This window comes from Pterocles gutturalis, unplaced genomic scaffold, assembly GCF_000699245.1.
Source record: "Pterocles gutturalis isolate BGI_N339 unplaced genomic scaffold, ASM69924v1 scaffold45437, whole genome shotgun sequence".
Taxonomy (NCBI): domain Eukaryota; kingdom Metazoa; phylum Chordata; class Aves; order Pterocliformes; family Pteroclidae; genus Pterocles; species Pterocles gutturalis.
Window position 1 is genome coordinate 71,252 of NW_010109588.1, and position 23,824 is coordinate 95,075.

Here is a 23,824-nt window from a genome sequence, read left to right on the forward strand (position 1 = left end):
TGTTCATAAAGACACTTCTACTAAACAGAAGCAACTCACACAGACACTCATGCCCTCTTCACTATTTCCTACTCAATAAGAATTAAGAGTATCCACACCTGGAGCTATCACAGAATAACTAGTGTCTGTACATCTCAGTTTACACAAATGGCAAGAGTTTCCTTTTGTACACAGGCTTAGGGGATGCAACTGTTGTCTTTTGCCTTTTCACAAGTAAAAACAGGAAGAAGACAGGAATTTGTTCAGTTTTCCAGCTATCCCACCACTTGCAGTCATTGGAGAGGGCAGCTAAAGACTCGGTCCACAGAACACCCATGGCTTTTGATCCAGTGTCTGTTCATTTCTATCCTCTGGTCTTATAACTAGAGCAGAGAATAAGTTTTGATCACAGTGCCTCAGAATCGAAACAAAATGGAAAGACAACAGTGGTTATTGAACCAAAATACACAGTCACAGCCACTCAGTCAAGTGAAGACTGAGTTTTTAGTAGATGGGAGCTTATTTCAGCCTGAGAAGTTGCATTAGGTCTAACTGAAGACGTGGAGCAAACCAATACTAAGATTCAGAGTTCAGTGTGAAATACGGGTCCGTGACCTAAGATGAGATTGAATGGCCGTTGTAACACTTAATGAGAAATCCCTTTTGTGTTTCAGCTTTTTTATTTGGTCTCATCTATTTTATTACCTTTTAATTTGTGAAAGGCTTGACAAGTAGAAGTAATTTTATCAGAGGCCAATAAAACCCATTTATGATACCATAATGCATGTTTACCTGTCCTAATAGAAAAGCATTTAGCCTGGCAACAGAAGACATGCATTTATGTCTTCGTAAGCATCTTGCTAAAACATCTCTCTGAATATTCAAAAGGAAAAAAATTCTTAAATGTGAAGAACTTGCCAAAACTGAGGTGGAAAATAAAGATTTTAGTTTCTCTCACAGTTTGTAATAGTTATGCAGTCTAAAGTTCATTGTTCTCATTGCCAGACAACACTATATAAACAACTATGAAGAATCCTGTAGAAGTCTTCTCAGAAAGCAACAATGGCAAATACATTTCTTGTATCCTGTTCACCACAGTGAAGCATGAGCATTAAACCCTACCCTGGATTATTTTTATACCAACATTACAACTGAGGATTTTCTTATCTTTCCTATATCCTCTTTTTTTACAAAGAAAATACTTAAGCAAAATGCTATGTAATCTTAAGATTGTATCTAAACAAAACAAGAAGTAACAAGAGTCACTCTGGGTAGTCAATACAGCCACATGGCAGAACCCATATAGTTCAAATACATCTTTTCTCCTAGGAAAAGTTCTAGCAAGAAAAAAGCTAGGATTAGAAAGTAGCATATTAATGCTACTCAGCTAAGTTATACAAGCATTCCAACGCAAATTTATTAGCTTAAAAAAGCAATCAAACTTCATAGTTGGGCAGATGTGCCTTCCTTTCAATACAAAAGGACAAAACATTTATAAAAAAGGCAAGACCAATACCAGCTCATGCTGGTATTGTATAACTCCTTATAGACATTTAAATTTTTGGTGGAAAGACTTGCATTATTTCCCAAACCTACTGTTTCACAGAAGCTTCATATACACCACTATCTCCAGCTACAGACTCATCAGACACGGCAGCAGATACACACGCTGTTTTCTCCTCAAGCAGGTGACTAGCTGTTCTTCGTGGTAAGTCACCTACATAAAGAAGTAAAAAAAATCAGTCCAAGAGATTAATAGTCAGAAAGAGAGAAGCGCATAGCTTAGAAAGTTGTCAAGTTGAAAGCGGTGACCCTTAACTCAGTATCACAGAGTAGTTTCGTTCTACATCATTAAACATTCTGAGACTGTACTGCTGTTATCACATATTCTGGCTAGGGATATAACCAAAGTGATGAACTTGAAAATGTACAACTATTATTCCTTCCCAGAGATACAGGCTCCTATCATCACCCATATCTATTGAGCTAGTTATTATCCTTCAGTATCTTCATTATTAACCCTCATTATTCTGATCTTTAAAGCTGTATTTGCCATGTTCACATTCTGCACTTAGTAACACTTCAGCTACATGCAAAGTGATTGCCTACTGTTTATTAAATATTCAGCAGTCAGATGCCCTTTCCTTGGCAATGTAACTGCTACAAATTAAAAATCTCTGGTTTGCTGTCATCGAAAACTTTATGCTATGGTCTCTTTACTATCAGCTACTCCTTAGCTTTAATCTTCAGCTTGCATTTATACGCTAGCGTCATGCAGTGAAGCAGCAGCATTCCCAGAAAGCCACATTCTGCAGCACAGTAAGTTGAGGGGCTATGCAGTACTTTTATCTGCCAAGGGGTGAGGATATTGGTGTGCATTATCATCCCCACCTGAATCGTGACTTTACATCTTGTTAAGTGTTTAAAATTTAAGGCTTCAGATTAGATGATTGATTGTTACATTTGTGCTTTTATTTATGGCAGGAGGAATGCTTTTTCCTTGATGATGAAGTGCTCTCTCCCTTCTCCCCCACCACGTGAGAGGTGAAGGTGATGACATGATTTATTGATTACCCTTAGGAATGATCACATCAGCCTGAATTGACTTTGACAATGACAGAGACTGACTGTGGAAGAACTACATGATATTCCAACTTGGTTTCTGACAGCTGGGACATGTGCAGAGGAGAAAATATCTGTATGGTTCACCTGTACAGAGATGTCAGAGACAGACAGAGGAGCAGGTGAGCACTACATCTAAAGAGCCAATGCTGATTATTACATGAATTAAATACTAGCTGTACTGTCTTTGGGTATGCTTGTCTGCCTGCAAGTTGAGATTCAGCAGTATTCAGATTTGTAGTCTTGTAGAACTTAAGTGTGTGGGCAGTAATTTTCCATGCAGGTTTTATGCCTCCAGCTGAGTTTGTTGAAAACCTTCCCCATCAGCATTGCAGCAGTTCCAAGAATGAAACTGGAATAGAAATGGCAAACCAACCCCAGGTCTATGTCTCATGCTAATGTACTGAAAACTCACCACGAGACCCATTTTACTGTGGAAACTTGAGGTACTGAAGCATAATTAATTAATATCTGGCTTTTCAAAATTTGAGTGCTTGTTTTGGTAATCAATACAGGTTTAAAGATAATTTGTATCTTAAGTATGACCCTACATGAGGAAATATCAGTATGAAGAATCACAGGAAAAATTTGTATTTTAAAACCTTAACTAGTTATAGATTTAAAAGATAACCTGACACTATCCAGAGTAACAGGTCCTCAAAAAAGCTCAAAAATGTTAGACAACCACATGATGCCTTTGAAAATAATGATCTAAAGAAATAAATTTTAAAAATAATTTTAATTCCTCATAGCCCTATCTGTTCACAAATTCCAAACCATCTTAAATTAAGTTTTCAGACTAGATGAATTGCAGCCAGATTGCAAAGACAGACAGTCCAAAAGGTGTTGTTAATTTGGAAAGGATATGCTCCTGAAATATGGGCAGGAAAATTAATTATTTTTTCCACCTTTTATGATATGGCTACAAAGGAAAATAATTGTGTTCCACTATACTGAAAAGACAAAGGACAAAATGACCCCCTCCCCCCAAATCCCTTTCCGTGTTTTTCCACTTTGTATTTTAGAGGTTCAGACCATTAGGACATTACTCCATTTCTTTTTTCTTTCTGCACAGTTGACCAGAGGGGGTCTCCCAACTTGTACTATGTATATCATACATTTCTATTCTGGTGCCACATTGCTCTGGTCAATACAGTGCTGCAGTAAACTAATCTAATTAACCAACAACAGATGTTACAAAAAATCCTTGAGATATAAAAAAATAAAAGCAAATTTCTCATTAAAATACATGCCTGTATCAATATGTCCAGGTACTTTTATTAAAAATTGGCAAACTCCAGGCACAAGGGTTCAAGCTTGGCAACAAACCTGGACAATGCACTCTCCAGGGCTAAGCTGTAGATATTCTCAGACACCCAAACTCCTTAGTTAGCTGCTTCACTATCAACTCAGGCCCAGAAATGGGGAGCTGGGAATGTTAGGTGCTGCTCAGGTTTCAAATAGGATTGCCAGTGCTCAGCACTAGTGGGAATCTGGTTCCCTCAGTTCTTCCTTAGGAAAACAGAGCCACTGTGTAAAGTAAACACACAAATGGTTTGCAAGATACTTAAAGGCTATGACACAGAATGACACAAGAAAAAGTCAATAATTGTGCAGAGAAAGCACAACATACTGTCAACCCTAACAAAAGGCAGCAAAATCAATGCTCTAAGACTGAGGACAAGCCATCAGTTCTTGACAGCTGGGATTTTTGGAGTCCTGACTCTGCCAAAGGCTTTGACAATATAAGATGACTAAGTATGTTGCATGGCTTTTACTGAAGACTAGTAGCAGGGGAATTTGTTACACCTGGTTCAGCCATCTCAAAAGTTAACCATAACTAGTTACCAAGGATACCTCAATAACTCACAAGGTCATTCTTCCCACCTTCCTTAAATGGAAAAATGTTTTAGGATGAGATGACTCATCCTTTTGGAAGTTACTCACTGACTGCAGGAGAAGCCTAGACTAGCTTAGGAGCTCTAACAGAGGGATAAAATGGAAAAACTATGTTAAATGGAAAACCATGTTAAAAATGGGCAGAGTCTCACTGTAACTTACATGGCTTGTGGTCACTTGTTTTTCTCAACTCACATAAAAAATGAACTGCCGATCTTTCTGTGACAGCAGGTTCAAATAACGAGATATTCATACACATGTAATAATTCTAAGTCAAAAAAGCTCCTTTACTGAGGATGTCAGCTTGTAACTTGCTCTTCAGTGAGAAACAAAGTATCTGATTTCAGGTTACCAAAAAACAGTAGAGGGTATTTTTGCTCTATCCCCATACATCCTGACAATATCTAGGAACATCAAGGAACACTGTGCATCCTCCATGACTTTGAGATCCATCTTCAGGTTTTTCTGTTATTTTTTCAAGAGAATCTGCAGTATATGAACTTTCCTTCTGAGATAGCTATTGAAAAATGTAGATGGAATGAGGGTGATCACAGCTCTCTGCACCCAAATCTAAAAGTTACATAATGCCCCTCAGAATTACTGACTGCCCACCATGGCAAATGTATGCTGATCAAGATACTCTTCAGTTATGTGAGGTACCTCCTCAGGCAAGAGCCAGCTGTTAGTTCAAAATTTTAATGTAACATATATGTTTTACATTAGATTTTTTTATTACCTGAACTTCCTTCATGTGGAGAAGGCAGAGGCTGCCTAATGCCTTCATTAAGATCTTTATCTTCTGTAGGAATCTGAGATCCTGCTCTGACTTCAGAGTCCAATAACATTTGTTTCTCACAGAGACTAATGCCTGCAAAATCACCTGAAAGGTCACAGTCTTCAAAGTCCGTAGTGAGGTGATGCAGGGGGGAATTCTGAGCTGACACTGAAAATGCAGCTTCTAAAACCAAAGGGGAGCCTGGGGGGGACAAAGAGGACAGTGAGGATCTGGAAGACAGCGATGTCACAGATTTGGGAGGTTCAGTCAATTTGGGATGGTCTGCAGCTGAAGGAGAGTCACTGTAACCCGGTCTCCCATGGGAACTGACCACTTCATTTTCATGAATAGTAGTGATAGGCCCTGAAGGAATGTAACCACTTTTTTCTTGCAATATGAAGTCAAGTTTATACTGATAGTCCAGATTTGTTATTTGATCGCCTTGGTTATAGTAGAGATCCGTGGAGCTGAGAGAGTTTAGTGACCCTCTGCTTGACGTGTTCAGAGATCCTCGGCTGGATGCCAGAGATCCCAAACTGCTCCCTGAAGACACAGATAGTGTACTAGCTGAGAGGCTGCAAAGAAAGCACAAACATGTAAACTGATGTTACTAAACTAAAGCAGCACAAAACAGTACAAGGAGAGGTAAGATTGGGAGCAGCATTGTAACAATCTACAACTGAATGCTGCTTGGGGCATTATATATTTTAAGCACCCATACTTGGCTTAGATCAGTGTGCCCAACCTGCACACCACCAGCACAATTTATCCAGCTCATGGCCTGTTGCCAAAGCCCCTTTTCTTCTGGAGAAGGCTGCAGATTCGACAAACGGGTCCAGTAGTAACAGGAGCCCTCTCAGCTGCTGTATCGCCTCAAAGGACCTGCTCCACTCTGATGTGGGCACTCGTGGGGTCAAAGTGACAGGAAGGGGAACCCCGGGAAGTAGGTTATGGCAGCAGCAGAGTGCTGCCACCTCTAAAGCAATTTATGCAGCCTGCCCTCTGCCCAAGCACCTGCGATAGATGGCAGATAGAAGCAGATGACTTACAGCAGAACTGCTTTGCATCTGTAAGACAACACACCCTCTACATGCACAGTAAATCCAACTACATAAGCATGGCAAAGGCGATAACATGCAATCTTTTCCTGTTAAGAACAGAAGATAAGGAGCCCTGCCAGGCCAGAGAAACTGCGTGTCACTGCCTTGGCTCAGGAGGACTCTGCTGGGAAAAAATGTCAGGAAAAATAATTCAAAGCAGCCTCTTCTAAACACTTAAGATATGTTCACTGAACAATAACAAAGCTATCATCCTTTAAAATTTTCCCACTGGACTAGAAAACTGCCTTTATCAGGATAAAAAGACCCACAAGTCCAAACAAACAAGAGCACAAAATTAAAAAAAAATATTTAAAGAAGCTTTCCCTAACTAATCACCAATCAATATGGAATCTATGGGATCTGACTCAGATGTTTGAAATGGCTAAGCCAGCCTAGATCCCAGGAGTACGATGGCATGCCTTATTGCGAGAGGACCTTTACAGAACACTTAAAAATATTTTTCGTCTTAAAGCTCCATTTTCATTTCTAAGAGAATTGGTAAATGCCGTGTCTGATTGGTTTGTCCCACTGTAATATGGAAGGAGTTTGACCAAATTCATGATTTTCTAAATAAATATAATGGACACATGGTTTGGAAGACCAGGAGACAGCCCAGAAGTGAGAAACTCTTCCCTAGGAACAGTTACATGTATCATTAAACATCAGAATTCCCATAAGAGCAGTAAGTTTGACTTCACAGTTGCTGTAACTGATTACCTTTTTGTTATTACTGTAAATTTCATAAACCCAGAGCCAGATTTTGAATCAATGACTATCAGGAAAAAATATCCTGCTGAGGGTACTTCTCTGTCTACAGAAAGTGTAAGTCGGTGTTGAAGAGTAAAACCAGAATCAACTATTCACATATGTATTTACATGCACACGTACTCATTGAGCCTCTCCAGTTATACAGAATAAAGGCTACAGGTCTAACAACTAATTTTAGACAGAACTCTGAGAAACCATTTGGTCTCCTCACTAACAGCATTTTGGAGATATGACCAAATAAAGAGTTCCAGATTTATTTATTTATTTATTTATGCAGAAGCAAAATAATGTCTCCCTGCTTAATTACAGAAGCTGCACAAAAAAATCCATTCAATCAAGTCTTGAGTGCTCACTGAAATTACAAAGGTACACCAGGTTTGTATGGTGGCAAAAGCCTGAAGCCATTAGACTTGCATTTTCTTACTTAAATATTACACAAATTTTGTTCAGCTTCCAGCTAAGAGAAAAACCTAAGAATGAAGTTCAGACATCCAGGTCCACTAGACTGTTGCTGAAAACAGGCTTTACATTAAGCAGTACAGTCTCACCTCCTAAGCTGTGAATGCAAATAAGTAGTTAACTTCGTAGTTTCTTCAAGTTTCTGTACCAACTCTTTTCTTCTCTCCTCCAATTTCAATCTGAAAGAGAGGAACGTTAAGTATAGGAAAGCACTACAAAATAATCTAGAAACTAAAATACCTGACAGATAAGACAGAAGCAAAGTGAAGATCCCTCATCCCTCATGTTTTCATCTGGTTGTCAACTACTAAAATCCAAGAGAGTGTGTTAGCTCTCAGTCCTACCATAAAACCCTAACCACTTCAGCAGAGTGACTTTACCTGCAGAATACTAAGCACTATAACAAGCCTGCTGAATGTGCAAGCAAGCAGAGTGTTGATAGATTCACACTGTACCAAGGGGAACGTGCACCCAATAAAAGAGTAACAGACTGAGCACTGGAAAAGCAGCTGCAACTTCAGGAAACCAAGATCTGCACTAATACACTTTTAAAAAGCCATGCTGTAGGCTGGCTCCTCACTTAACAGTTTAAGGGGAAAAAAAAAAGAGAACACTTATTATTAGTTCTGATAATTCAAGAATTTCAGATAGCACTGCAGGAAGTCTAAAATTAAAGCACTCCCTTTGATTTCAGAGTCGTCATTTAGAGAAAAAGCACAGTAAATTGAAACAGCATTCAAGTGCACAGTTCTGAGATGATGGACTGTATTTAGGAGTCCTTGGTGAAGATTTCTCCATCCTCAACAGCTCTCTCATCACCTCTGAGCCATACAGCATTGCAGTGCTCATTATCAAGGTTCACCTTTATGAAAAAGCAGGATTTATTTCCCCCTGCACTGTTATCCAGCCTAGCTCTAAAACCAGAAATGGTAGAACTCTCCCATTCCTTTTGGCTGGCTGCTAGCAGAAAGGATTCACTAACCTTTACAGTGATTTTTCTTCTTATGGTTCCCTTTTACCACTCCATTTTCAACTCCAAACAAATTGTTTTCCCTCAGTGGATTCAGCTAAAACCCTCCTGTAGCTGCAGATTAGTATAGTCCCCTCTAGCCCTTGCTCAGTCAACTGACACATGTCACAAGTTCTCAAGCAACAAATCTGAGGGACAAGAAATGACCTCCTCTTCTTTAAAAAAAGTTTGATGTTCATTCTCAGAAACATTTCCTTTGGCCTTTCTGGCATCTCAAGGCTGTATAAATTAAAATTCAAATGCAGAGAACACTTGGAAGAACAAAAACCAAAAACCAACCATTGCTTTCTTATGCAAACTAAATGAAATACTCAAGAGTTCCCAGAATTCACTCTCTTTGAATGTCAGATACCAGTAAAAAGACATTAAGTCCTCAGTTCAACAAAGCATGAAAAGCACTTGCTTACACCCATGCTTATTCAGTGAGTAAATCTGGGTTATGCAAAGGTGAATAAGTTACTCCGAGGTCAGCCAGGGTGTGAACTTCCACTCCACTGCCTACGCTGTGTGTGCTCTTACACCACAATAATGTGTTCATCTGCCAGTACCTGCCGAGACTGTTAAAAGCGTACACGGCATTTCATTCTTTGCCCAGGAAGACAGACACACGAGTTTCTGAACCAATAATTACGTTCATCTATGGTATCAGACGCTCTTTCTTACCATTTTATTATTTATTAATGCCTTCTGCCTTCTTTTAAAGCCTAGTCTATCCTGCTTTTCCTAACCAAGAGTGCTCTTCACTAACTCTTTTGTGGCTTTTCAATAGTGAACTATCATTTTACCCTCAAGGAAGAGGCACAAAAATTACTGTACGTGTTCAACTACCAACGGCAAAAGGCAAGAAAGGAAAATAAAAGCTTAGGAACTTCTCTGACTAGAGTCCTCAAAACAGACACTTATAGCTGTTCCACTGAATTTGTACTATTAAACTAAAGGGTTTGTTTGGGTCTTTTCTCCAAAGCACAAGTTTGTTTTCCTTTATTATCTTAGGGAGGTTGATGAAATGTAATTTATCCTATATAATTTAGCTCCTGAAAAAAAATTATTTCCTGGATGTAATTTGACCTATTTGTGATTTTAAAAGTAGTAGGTAAATTTCAGAAAGATGTTAGCACAAGTCACAAACACAAGCTAGAAGTCACTCCTGGAAGTTCCAAGACACACAGGAAATAATTTTACTATCTCACAACAACCTGAGATTCAAGGAATTTTTTTCATTCCACATTAGGCCAAATTAAAAAATAAAACAAAACAAACCAAAAAGCCACCAAAACTTTCAAGCAATGAACGTTCCTTCTTTATAGCATGAGCAGGAACTTTAATATCCCACCCTGTAAACACCTAAACAACCACTGCGTTACCTGTTCTGACATGGGTCTCCCGCGATCTCTCCTGTTTGCACGCTTCCTATTTAAAGTAACCTACTACTCATTGCAGGAGCAACTTGAGTGTTAGTGAGACATCTTTCTCCAGTTTTGATCTTAAATTGTAGCATTGCTGAGAGGGGCATAGAATCTTAAAAACATACATTAAAAAGTTAAAATGCAGATACCTCCCCTTTCCGTGCAAACTTATGTGGACATATTTGTTCATGACGGACACAAGAGCAGGGACCAGTTTTGCGGGCAACAGCACAATCAAGTAGTCTATGCATCTGTTTAAACGCCTGTGATTACTTAGAAGATTTTGCCAAGGACTAAAGCAGCAATGGAACCTCCCTGACATGAACACTGAGGCAAGAGTAGCAAATAGGTCTCAACAGTTCCACAATCCAGATATTTCTTGCAATATGAGGCTTCTTAAAGCAGTCAGAGTGTGTCCTGTCTCTGCTTTTGTGAAGCTGATATGATTTATATCCTCCTTCTGTAAATTGATTCTGAGTACATCTACTAGTGGCTATTTCAGCATCCTACTCCAAAATAACCCAGGGCTATGCTATAATGTTTTTGTTTCAAGTCGGAGTAAGTCTTCTGTGTCTTTCCCCTTAGAAAAAACTTTAAAAAACCCCAAACAAAAAAACCAACAAAATTCAAAACCAAACCAAAAAATCCTTCTCACATCAAGCTCTGACACAATCCATAGCTTCTTCCACTGTTGGTTCATTATCAGTGCCCATGAAAACACTGGAAACCTAAGGCATTCATGAAACTTCAAGAAAGAAAATAGTAATGCAACAACAGTGCAGCACTTTGAAGATGGTGTGGCTCCTCCACTGACAATAGAAAGAAGAATCTTTCTCATCCCCAACAAATAAAATGCTGATGGTTGATCTGATACAATTTAATGTAACTTTTTATCAAATAAACATTTAAGGAAAAGTTTCACCATCTGAATCCTACAAATTGAAGATTTTCTTTATGTTTATAGCAGACACACCAGAAATAATCCTCAAAATAGCCTGGTGTGAAAGAGTTGATGTGCTCTGAAGTCATAAAGTTTTAATATCATAAACAGTTGCCAGTAGAAATTCGCTCCAGATACACTGAAATAGCTAAAAAGCAAGCCAGAAGTCACCATAAATGCTACCTCCACCAGCAATGTATGACATGAAATCTTACAGTAACCTCAGAAAAAAATTTCCACATTTTCAGGAATGAAAAATCAAAAGGAGAAAAATTTGAATAAAATAGATGGGAAAAAGTTTAAGCTCTAACAACTGGTTGTATCAATATACATGGAAAAAATCTGCCATTCCATTTTTTCTTGACAGTGGGAGACAATTTTACTTGCCCTTGGTACTCCAAGTTTGGCATCTGATATGTATGGGAAAACAGGTGCGGAACAATCTTTGGCACTTAACAAGCAAATCCAAACACAAGAAACCAGCTACCTATGAGTCAAGATTTATATATTAGTTACACGAGGGTATTATCAAAATCTTAGATTCAAATTATTAATTTGTGAATGTGTTTTTATTATTGACCCCTTATTCTCAATTTATTAATGGAAGACAGAAAGCAACAGATTCATAATAATTTACATACTACTAACACAGACAGGTAATTTCTCCTGCAAAAGTTCCAGTAGGACACAACGCTTCTTCTGAAACACATTTGGATTATCAATATAATGCAGTTTAAGCTATCATAAAATGTACAAATATGTTTAAAAATCATGCCCAATACACACACATGTCCTTTGTAAGCAAAAAAAAGTCCTCACTACTCAGCTACAATTTAAGACCAGCTTCTAATGCCATTAACAGGAATTCCGCCATTCAGTGAAACTGGAGCAACAGCAGGTGTTTCCTAGCAGAGGGAAGTAGGAAAGGCTTACTTACAATGCTGATTGTTTTACTTCAATAAGCCACACTACACTGTACACCCAATGACATCTTGTGTTTATTGCATTTTATGTGTGCTAGAGGTGCCCATAAATTTATTTCCACTTGCAGTTGATGGAAGGTCCATTTGTGACAGTCACCTTTGATTTTCTCGAACTTTGAATCTAGATAAAACAATTTATTGTGGGAGTTGCTTCACTTACCAGTTAGGTAGCAGCAAGTTAGGAAAGTTTTGCAGTAATTATACTCCTCCTCTAAACTTCCCCCCTCCACACACCTTTTGGCTGCATTTTTGTATGTAATAAAACTTACAATGAAAAGCCTTCAGATGTTGCAACAATCAAGATAATCTTTGTAACCTGAGTTCAAATAGTTTACAGCTATTATCAGAAACGAGTGAATGATGTATTGCCTTCCTGCTGGTATGTTGACATTCCTCAGTTATTTAACATCTGTCACAGGCATTTTCATGCTGGTAACAAACGCAGAGCAACTGATATTGCAGAGCACATACAGGGTGTTCACATTCTCTCACAGTACAGAAGACTTCTTTGTGTTTCTGCCCAGTGGGCTAATAACGAATTTAATTAAGATCTACATAGAACAGTTACTGAAGGAAAACAGCCCATCAAGGCATAGTTCAGGGTCTGTCATGAGTACAAAGGTTAGACTGCAGAAAGCAGTGTTTAGTATTAGCAAAAGACAACCCCTTACCTTTCTGCAAGTGCTTGACTGGGTGTGCTTTTTACAGACAGCAGCTCTTCTTCAAGCCTCTTCCTTTCTGCTTCTAGCTGCTCTAGCTCATCTTGAGTACGTTTGCGTGGTGTAATAAACTGGAGTTCCTTTAAAAGCTCTTCTTTTTCACTGATTAACATCAGTTTTTCCTTTTCCACATCCAGTGCCCCAGGCCAGGCCTCACTATCTAGCTTGGACAGTTCGATTTTCAAGTTAGCCACGCTAAAATAAAACACAGCAGATTTGTCTGAGCCCAGTATAGCACACGAATCCCAGCAAAGAGAGAAGTGATTCAATAGTTTGAAAGGTATCAGGATATAACAACATTTTCTACCCAAAGCCATACTTTTAATTAGTTTTGCTTCCCAAGAATGCAGACTGTGCCAGAAAAGCCACCTATTCAGGCTGACAGCAATATGCACATGCATTAAAAATGACTTGCTCCTGCTCAAATGCCAAGTTGAAGTAAAAGCCACAACTTTAATAAAAGCTTTACTGAAACTGATCTGTCTGGTACCGTAATAGTGGCACTATGCTTTACTCATCTAGGAGTATGATGGATTTCTCCTAAGCTGTTGGAGGCTGACTGCTCCTCATAAACAGCAACAACCATGGGCAAAGAACACACACATCATAGCAAGGTGCTCAGCAGCATGCGTGTCAGCAAATATTAGAAGACAAAAACATTGTTCTTCTATGGGGTTAAAAGAAAAGGTTAACCGGACAGCAGCCACCTAAAGAGAAAGAAGATTATTAACTCAAAAGTTTGACTTTGTGCAACTGCTGTTCCCATTGCAGAAGTCAAATCACAGAGTTAAGACACCCAAGACTTGGTTGTCCATGCATATTGTGCAGATACACGTATATAATGGAAGCAGAAACTTCCCTACATTATTATTGTACTGTAGTTCAGCCCTGATCAAGACAGGTTATTTCCAGTATTTAGTCTCCATAAAAATTCTGTCTACAGGCTCAGCAGCATAGCTTAAAAAGTGCAGGTTTTGCAATAAAGACTCATTGTCCTCTGGGAAAGTTTAAAAATTCCCATTATAGATGCCACATACCTAATAAGATGATAACTTTCAGTTACTTCCAATCTTAGCCACACCTGAACCAGCTGCACAGCTAAAGATATGGAAGCTTTGAACTATGTAACAGCTCCTAGCCTTCTGCACCTCCTTCTTGAAGGCCAGGAAAAAGACAGAGAAAGGAGAAGTCAAAATAGAAAGATGTTCCCATACAATCTAGGGCAAGAGGAACTGACCTGTTACTTTTATTTATTTGTAACTGCCATAGTTAAATCCACCTAAAGTCAGCTCAATGACTGATAAAAGTCTGTGCAACTTCTATGTTACCAGGCACTACCTAAGGTAATGACCCATGCCATGCTTCATAAATACACACAGATAATTTGGTATGTATAATCTTTATGTAGTTCTGCCAGATTTCTGGGAAAATGTTTTTCTTCTTTCCAGCTGGTTTTCTGTGATTAACAAAACTAATAATATCATGCTTATTTTGCATCTCTGGTATTAATTTTACAGTACATTAAGGCATTTATTTATGGTCAAATCTAAGAATAGTTAATGTTGAATCTAACTGTCCCGTTGCTTATACTAGAAGCTTAAGGGGAACTCCCTCCCTTTCTTTTTCCATAGGTAGCACTTCCTTCTCATCTGCATCTCAATGAAAAAACAACAGCTTAAAAAATGAAAACAACCCATACTCCCACCAAACCCCTGCAAGAACAAGTTTGACTCAAGGTATTTTCACAAAAAAAACCTTGCAAAATAAACAGAATACTATCAGCAGTGAAATTAAGCATTTCAACATGTTTTTCAGCTGTTACATATATCATGTATATTCAACAGCTGTCTAAAGGAGCAGTACTCAGAGGAAAAAACCAAATAATTTCAGATGGATAATGAAATGGTAAGACTTTGATCTCCAGGTCACTGGTTCTAGCTAATCTTGATCTGAAAGTAGCTGCTCCTGACAGCTGTTTGAGGGCTTCTGGGATGGGATGCTGGTCTCCAAACAGTTCTTTTGCTCCCTCTGCTACAGACAACTCTCTGCTATAGGAACTGACACTCTTTTCAGCTGCCTTATCAGACAGGCAAAGACTAGATGGATATGAAAACTGAACTGGTTTCACTCTTTTGAGGAAGTCCTCGCTCAACAGGTCAACAAGGAATACTAGCCAGATCTTTACCACATCAGGATAGGACTGTCAGCATGCTGTATCAGATCCTTTTGAATAACAATCGCAACTGAATTTAGCATAGTTACTAACACCAACATTCCACCTCTTCAAGACATTCTGCTGGCTAAGCAACAAAAAAATATGCAACATGCAAAATTACCTGATACTTTTCAATTAGAGAGGTTAGCTTACAAGCACCTCTCTCTTACTTTTTTTTAACATGAAACAACTAACAATTTGCACATTTAGCATTTCAGAAAAGATGGTGAATACTTATTAAATTATAGCGATGATTACAATGGCCATAATAATTACGGGGGATGTAATTAGGTACTGAACTGTATGCACAAACTGGTATGTATCTTCATTATTCCAAGATATGTACACTTTAAGTTCACCCTGTACTCACAGATAAAACCAGTATGTGCAAACACTTTAAAGACTTATACGGTGTATTCAAGGCATATGATCGTCTTATTTAAAGCTGAAAAGAATATTCATTACTGGCCAGTTTTCAGACAAAACTGAATAGATACCATTTAAAAGGAGATAATTTAACTTTGAAACACACTAATGTTATATAGCAGAAATACTTGTTATGCAAAGGTAAGTAGATGAGCTACTGAAATTTCAACCCATGTTTCTGGTTGACTAATCTGTGAGAAAGTAAGATCTTGTGCTGCAGTACTGCATACTCTGAACACTGTACTTACTTTTTTTTTTTTTTTTAAGTTAGAAGTGGTAAACTGACTTACTGCCAGGAATTTTTTTGTTTCTACATAGGAGAGATAAAACACAATGCTGAGACTTCTTGGTATCATGACATAGTCAAAACAGAGGATCTGGTTTTGGATCAATTACACTTGAGAAAAAATGCCATCCATCTGCATCTAAAACACCATCTGACAATTAATATTATGTACATGATGATTCTGAGCCAAAACCATACATGTTCAATACTGAACAAACACAATAACCTTAGCACACTTTGTTGAGTGCATTGATTATATAATAAAAGTTTTATGATCCATAATGAGGATATAAAGGATTACTGTTGTTGCCAGCAAGGACAGTAGCTAACATTCCGTATGAGGAAGGTATTATATTTGAAATTAGGCAAAAAAATGTTGATTGTGCAGCCTCCCGCCTTTAAAACATAAAAAACTAACTATACCTTTACTTTGTACTTATAAGCTGCAAATTTATTTTCCTAGTTTTCTAACTGACCGTGCCACAGTATTCCAACTGAAATAATACTTAAATCTCAGATAAATGGCATTTTAAGCACAGTTTTCATCTGGGGAAGAGTGTTATTTTGTGAAAAGTATTAGAAAATAATACATCACAATAAGTTATTATTAGAGAGATATCCCACACACACTTTTTTTTTTTTTCAATAGTAACTCTTCCCCTGGTATTATGCAGCACTTCTGGTGCACCAGAAGACATGTCATTGTAACTCGGAAGGTTCTGCTTTCTGATGCCCATTCATCAGTGCTGTGGCAATTCATCAAAATGGCACTGCTTTCATAAACAACCACTGCAGAACTTCATCTGAAAGGCATTCCACATTCTTCAGTGGAGCAGTTCCTGATTTCTTTTCTCCTCAGGTTAAACTCATTTAAAAAAAACAACCCCATAGCGTTAAGAAGTATTTAAATTATCCAGAGTTACAGGGTAAAAAGAAATAATTAAACCTACTAAATCTGCACTGGAAGTCTGAAGCAACTCTAAAACTGACGAGCCTTCCGTAGCATAGTAAACTGAAATGATGATCCCAAAAAAGAAATATAATGGACATAAACGACCTGGCGACTCCTTTCAGTGAAAAGCCAGCTCACTCTATTCCCTTAATCCAAGAAAGGGCAATGAAGCTGCTGAAGGGTCTAGGGCACAAGTCTTATGAGGAGCAACTGAGGGAACTGGAGTTGTCCAGTCTGGAAAAAAGGAGGATCAAGGGAGACCTTATCACTCTCTACAACTACTTGAAAGGAGGTTGTAGTGAGGTGGGTGTTGGTCTCTTCCCCAAAGCAATAAGCGATAGGACGAGAAGAAATGTCCCCAAGTTGCACCAGGGGAGGTTTAGATTAGATATTAGAAAAAATTTCTTCACCAAAAGGGTTGTCAAGCATTGGAACAGGCTGCCTAGGGAAGTGGTTGAGTTACCCTGGAGGTCTTGAAAAGACGTGTAGATGTGGTGCTTAGGGACATGGTTTAGTGGCAGATGGGGCAATGGTAGGTTAACAGGTGGACTCAATGATCTTAAAGATCTTTTCCAGCCTAAATGATTCTATGATTCTGTGAATCCTGGAACTGCTATTAATTTGTCACCATCTGCATTTTCTTTATTAACGCATACAACTTAGCATTAAATGTAAAATCTACTGTTCAAAAGCACCGACTGCTCCTGAAAGTCTGCTTGCATTCTGGAGGAAAAGAAACACTTTGCAGAAATGCCCAGAGTGCCTCCAGAGAGCCGCCCACTAGATGTCACTGCGAGCACAACGTTAGTGCTGCAGAGCTCAGACACATTGCCAGCTCAAGACTAACTTAACAAAGCAACTAACCCTATTACCTTCTTTTTGCCTCTTCATATTGAAGACTTAGTCTGACCTTCTCTGCTAAATTTGATCTACTTCTTGCTCCAACCTGTTGAGAAAAAAGAAAATTATATTAGCCTTATTACTGTGTAAAGCTATTATATGAATCAATCAAACCTATGCGCAGGTTAGAAAAATTGCAACTTAAAAAAAGAAAACCACACCCACCAGCAGCCACAGATTTGCTGTTAAATGTCTAGTTAGGCATCTACTCAGATGTACAAAACAGTGCGGTTTTCTTCTGATCCAGTTCATCTATTTTTAACTACTGTACTACCAATTGTCCATATGCCATCAGAGAAAAGCAAGAGTATTTTCAAAGGAGTCTTGCAGTGACTGCACCCAAATTTTGATCTCCTACTTTGAATTCCACTGAACCCAGAATTCAGAACCAAGTCAGCACATTTCAAATTAAGACTTCAATAAACATGCTACAAAACATAGACAAGCTTAGCTGTTTGTTTGGAAAACATTGTACAGTCTCTTCCTTACAAACTTATCTCACAGAACTTCAAAGAAGGTAGCAAAATCAAGCACAGCTTTCTGTGTATGTAAATATACTGTCAGTGAAACAGAGGAGGTTTTAATGAATCACTGAACAAGTAGTTCCACTAATAGTTTTTCATCTTTGTGAAATGAAATTGCACATTTAAATTCCAAGGTCTTGTTTCTGAAAATTAAAACCATCTTCATATTGAATTGTCTGTAAGGTGAAACATACCCTGTAGACAGATCCAAAAGGTACTATCTACTTATGCTGATCTTCACTGTACTGGAACTATGTGATTATATCAAATTGTCATAAACACTTCATGCCAGATGTAGAAAGTTCATCTGAAACTTGATATAAAATTTAAGGGGGAAAAAAAAATCAGATAACTGACTCTAGGCAATTATCTTTTAAACATGTATATATATACACCTATCAGCAACAGTAAATAACTATTTGACTCCAATGCCATTAACCACAGCATTCTGATTCTATTTCTCTTTACACTTGACAAAATGGAAAAAAAGCTCACCTCACCAGAAATGTCAGTCTGAGACCCTGTATCCAGAGTTTGTCTAGAAAAACACAGCTGAGAGTTTACAGAGCTGGAACTCAAGTCTCTCTCAGATGTCCCAGTGGTCTCGTCAAGATTGAATTTCTCTCTCAGCTTTGCAAGACTCTGTCCAGGAAACAGAGAAGGAGGTGGCGTTAAAGTTCCTTTGTACTTTAATGTGTTTATAGCAGTTTATCTCCAAAAGATGTTTACGTAAAAGACTCCAATATAAAAATTCTGTGTTTACTTCATATTAAGCAAACTATCCTCTCAAGCAAGCAGCTGGTAGGTGACACTAAGGGTGACCAACACCTGTGACAATGTAAAAACTACTCATGTGGTTTTGTCTCTTTTTTTTTGTTTTGTTTTAATGTGTCAACCAATACTTGGCTAATTAAAAAAAAAGATCTGCTTTCAGAAAAGCAAATAGGGCAATTCAAATTTGGAAAACTTTCATGGAGTTAGAAAATGGCCAGGCATCTCAAACACATCTCTCAATTTTGTCCACTTAATATTTTAGACTGTGGTTTAGAAGTAACAGCTGCATTGTACCTTATATACAAGTTCAGAAATCTATATTCTCTGACTGACATATAGTGGATTTTTGAATCAGGAAAGTCACAGGCTTCAGTTTCTGCATCTGAAAATTGATTTTAATACTCGTTTGGCTCAAAGAGTTTTGAGAATCCCTTAAAAAAAGTATAAAATCCAAAGTACTTATAATCAGGAAAGTCACCCATGTTAAAACAAATCCACACAAAATTTACATCAACTATTCTAAATACCTTCATTAAATCTTGTTTTTCTCTCTCCCCGGAACTTATCGCCTTTCTGATGGCCTTCAGTTCACTCAGGATGGCTTTGGCCTCACATAATTCATACCCACTCTGGCCTCCAGACATTTTTTGGTCAATTCTGTGGAAAGAAGGAATATTAATACTGGATACAGAAAATAATACTAACATCTTTGCTGTTCTGCTTCAGGCAGAAGAATAGTTAGAGAACAGAAGGGAAGGAGATAAGAGACACCATTTCTGTAACAGACATGCAAAGAGGAAAAAGGACATTGAAGTTGCCATTTAAATACTTATTTAATCCTTGGCAAAAATATCAAGCTAACACATACACAGTGTTCAGTGGATGGATTTTGCTGACATCATGAAATTTCATGAAAAAATAATTCTGTTGGCTTATAAACCACATCAGCTAAACTACTGGGGCCTTATCAAAGGCAGAGACTCCACAAGAAATTCTAGTTGATCCAGTCTTGAAAGACATAAGGGGCACCGAGCACTACATCCTACACACGCTACCAGGAGTACACCAGTATTGCTGACAACTGTCAAAATTCCCATCCCCACCATAACTCTCTGCAGCATAGAAGCAGAGCTTTGGGTACACCTTTCATACTATTAACTGTTTGTGATCCTTACAGAACGAGAGTTTATTATTAGCAGTATCCCTCTACCCAGACTCATGTCATGACATGGGCAGACAGGCAAGCTTCTTGGTACTAATCAGCCTTGCAGAGAAGAAACATAACCAGCTCCACTCTTGTCTCAGCTTCCCTCTTGTTCACCCTAATCCTAGGCATTAACAGTCCAGAACAGCTGTTCTGCTCAGCCAGTCATCAGGCTCTCTTTATTCACAAAATCTCTGGATAATTAATACCATATGTCATACATCGGACAATGTATTAAATTCCTGGAATATCAACTATTTTTAACACTGTAACTTTTAAATAAGCTTATAAGCTTAGCGATAAAAAGATATTTCATTTTAGTATTTCCTTATTTACTTCAAGAAGTACAGTTTGTCAACACACTTCTCCAAGCTCTAGTTTGAGTATTCCACAGCATCATAGAAATGACTGCAGTCGTGCTTCACAAAATTAAAAACAACAGGCATCTTCACAGAAGTCAAGCATCTAGTAGAGAATACATTCTTTTGTAATGCAACTGGTTTTCTGTTTTTATCATCCATCATCTTTGCTAGAAGACATTAACCTTGTGAGTGCAGAATGAAAAAACATTGTAATGATCAGAAGTGATTTCGAGCATCCCTTGCAAGGACAGAAACTCTCAAGAAACACCTGTAACAGCATTCTACTTTACTTCCACTTTTGTGCACAAGGATACCAAGGTTTCAAAACGGTCTTTAAAGCTGTGGGCATGTCTGGTTTTGTTTCTCCACATTTCACTTTTTGTGCAAACTAGAACTGCATTTCTTTAAGAAAATTATTTATGTGACTCAGCACTCAGGTTCCCATTCAAGGACATATTTGTTTCAGCTTGAAAGTTCCTCAAAGTCTTTCCTAGGCAGACAGTTACTGTCTGACAACACTCAATTTTTGGTAACTTATCAGGTTGCTAAGGTCAGACAGACACAGGATATGCCAACAATTGCAATCATGAATGAACAGTTTGGTAATAAACCACATACTGCCTAGTAATATGATGTGCCACATTCAAATCACAACTACTTTATTCTGTATATAATTAAGATGGATAAGAAGGATTTCTGACATATAAGATATTCCATCTTCCTGTTTTAAATTAATGGGATTAGTACTGTTTGAAAGTGCCTGACTAAATTTTAAAAACAAACATCCATTGTGTTTCTGTGGAATGCTGTTGACAGTTTCTGAAACATGCTTTGGATTCCTATCAAAATGGCTTGTGAGCAAGCTGCTTTAAAACAATACTTCATTGTTGAATTAGTATAATAAAACCAGCATGACTGGCTAACCTTTAATCCTGGGATAGCAGCACGAGTTTTTATTACCTTAAGCTTTAGAATCAATAAGTCTTTCTTCTTCTAAATTTTGCTTCAGATGACATCTGATTTATGGTAAAATAAATTCAATCAACTATCCTTCTCTCCCTTCACTCCTCGCTATTCTTTATATATTTAAATAACAAACGAATCTCACATTTCTGTTTTAGTCAAAACGAAGGAAGATAGAGACTTGACGGGCATCCTCCTAAGGTGCTGAGGGTTTTCAGTTCCCAACGGACTTCAAACTCTTCATACCAGAAAAATATTTTCCCTCCATTTTGGCACGTTGCTAATTATGTTTGGCCATTTCCTGAACCAGAATTTTTTTCTCACACTTAAGATAATTCCTACTATATAGAATAGATCTATTAAAATACACAGGCATTAGCCTACAAGATGTTTTGGTTAGAACCGGGAACTGGACTCCATTCTCTCGGTCCTAAACACAGATGCCCTGTCATCCTTTGCAAATCACTTCTCTGCATTTTAGTACTCTACTTGGAAGACTGAAATGCACTTTCCTTCTCCCACCTTTTGCCCACCTTCCCTATACATTCTCCAAGCTCTGCAGGATAGAGATTATTACTTATCTGATAGTACACTGACGTACACAGGAGATCCTGAGAAAAAAGGTAAACGAATCCAGACAGTATTACATTAACACTGCAACATTGCTTCTTCTACTGAAACTAGTGTACTAAGAGCACACAGCTCAGCATTTTACTGTGTAGATGTATGGGTACATACCACAATATGAAAAACAACTAGTATTATTAAATTTCTGTTTGCATTAGTCAAGAAAACACACTTGTTAGCAAGGTTTCCTCTGCAGCAAGTTCTCTGTGATGACAGGTTCAGTAATCTTTAATATTTTAGGGCCCAACTTTGTAAGTCAGGAGCAGCAGGAGAATGCTCAGACTGAAAAAAATTAATTCCCTAATAATCCAACTGGTTAAATACCCAGAATGCTCACCTAGTTCAGTATCAGCCCTTTGGACACCAGGCATCCCAGCAACTGGAACAAAGAAAGTCAGGTCTCTAATCCTCAAATTGTGAATCGTTTCAAACCCTGCACAGTTGTGCACCATTTGTACTCCAAGAACAGAACCCACTCCTCTGTCTCTCTCGAGCTCAGAGGTGGGGAAGAAGGAAAGACAGACCTAATTAAGTTATCTATTTTTTTGTTTTAATTTTTTAAATGGGACACACAAAGCAGGTAAATTCTTCCTCAGGATGCTTAACTACTTTCCTTCTTTCTGCCTCTTTGCAAAACAAGCTACCTCATGCTAAAAAAATGAGAAGGGGGAATAGACGTTAACACTTGCACAACAGGTTTGCCATTTCTACAGATTTCCTGCTTCCTAACTGCAACAAAAATATTTATTAGATTCTCATTTTCTGCCCAATAATTCTCTCACATAGTATGGATTAAATTCCATGCCAAAAAAAGAACTCAGGCAACTGAATTAAGTCAGTTTCAACTATTTTCTTTTACTCACTGTTGCAGTGTTTCAAAGCCCTGTTCCTTGTACAGCAGCTCTTGCTTCATCTGAGAGAGCTCCCTCTTCAGCTTCTTAACCTTGTGTGTTAAATCAAAGCAAGAGTTAGAAAATTCATCTTGTTAAATGGTGCAACACATGGCTTTGAACAATTAATGTATTCTCCACAACAGATTAGACAAAAAAAAAGAGAGTAAATTGCTCTACTGACACATATTATAAACAAAAGGATCTTTTCTCTTCCTGATGTCTATGGGAAACGTGCTTTAGTATTGAAGGGACACAAGCAGATTAAATCACATTCCTTATTTGTATCGATACCACACTGTGTTATTAAACCTGAGAGAACTTTAATGTGTAATTTACTTCTCACTTGTTAAACATGCATTCCCACTGTCCTACAGGGACATGCCTGTTTATTTTTAGGCTTATTATATTTTCACTTTTTCATTCCAGGAAGCTCTCACGTAATTTGCACTGTAAAAGACAACAGTGCAGACTCTTTTTTTTTTTTTTTTTCCTTTTCCTTCTCCCATGAACCATCCTTTCTTATAAAGCTTTCCAGACACTGGATCCCTAAATACGTAATTCTCATTCATTTAATTCAAAGACGTCCATCACTAAACACATTTGGATCATAAATATATGTGTCTCTTTAAAAGAAATGTCTTTGGCAAAATATTGCCTACTTTCCCTAAATTTGCATGCTCAATTGCTTTTTAATCTTAATATTGCTATTTCAGATATTAGCAGATATGAGTACACTACAAAATATTTATGAATCAAGATTAAATTTTAAATCCTTCATTTAATTTTTGATGTCATACTTCCCAAACATGCTAAAACAAAGTTTCTGGACCACATAAAGAAGTGTAGTTTAATATAAATTAAAATTACTCCTCAGCATACACATAGAGACAGAAATGCCTCCTTGAAATGTGAAGTCCCAAATTTTGGTATTTATACGTCTATACCTGGCTCATTTGCACTCTACATACTAGCAGATAGAGTTAGGCTTTTAAACTTTCCAATCAGTAAGGTGAAAAAA

At 37.8% G+C, this 23,824-nt stretch overlaps 1 protein-coding gene across 1 annotated transcript in view; it reads right to left on the minus strand.

The window, feature by feature from the left end:
- Positions 1 to 23,824, minus strand: part of WWC2 (WW and C2 domain containing 2) — a 52,115-nt gene that overhangs the window by 23,263 nt on the left and 5,028 nt on the right. Inside the window, 8 exon segments of the mRNA XM_010073020.1 lie at positions 1,576 to 1,696; positions 5,219 to 5,850; positions 7,692 to 7,781; positions 12,633 to 12,875; positions 17,432 to 17,505; positions 18,479 to 18,625; positions 19,285 to 19,414; positions 22,777 to 22,856. Coding sequence (XP_010071322.1) covers positions 1,576 to 1,696; positions 5,219 to 5,850; positions 7,692 to 7,781; positions 12,633 to 12,875; positions 17,432 to 17,505; positions 18,479 to 18,625; positions 19,285 to 19,414; positions 22,777 to 22,856 — 1,517 coding nt within the window.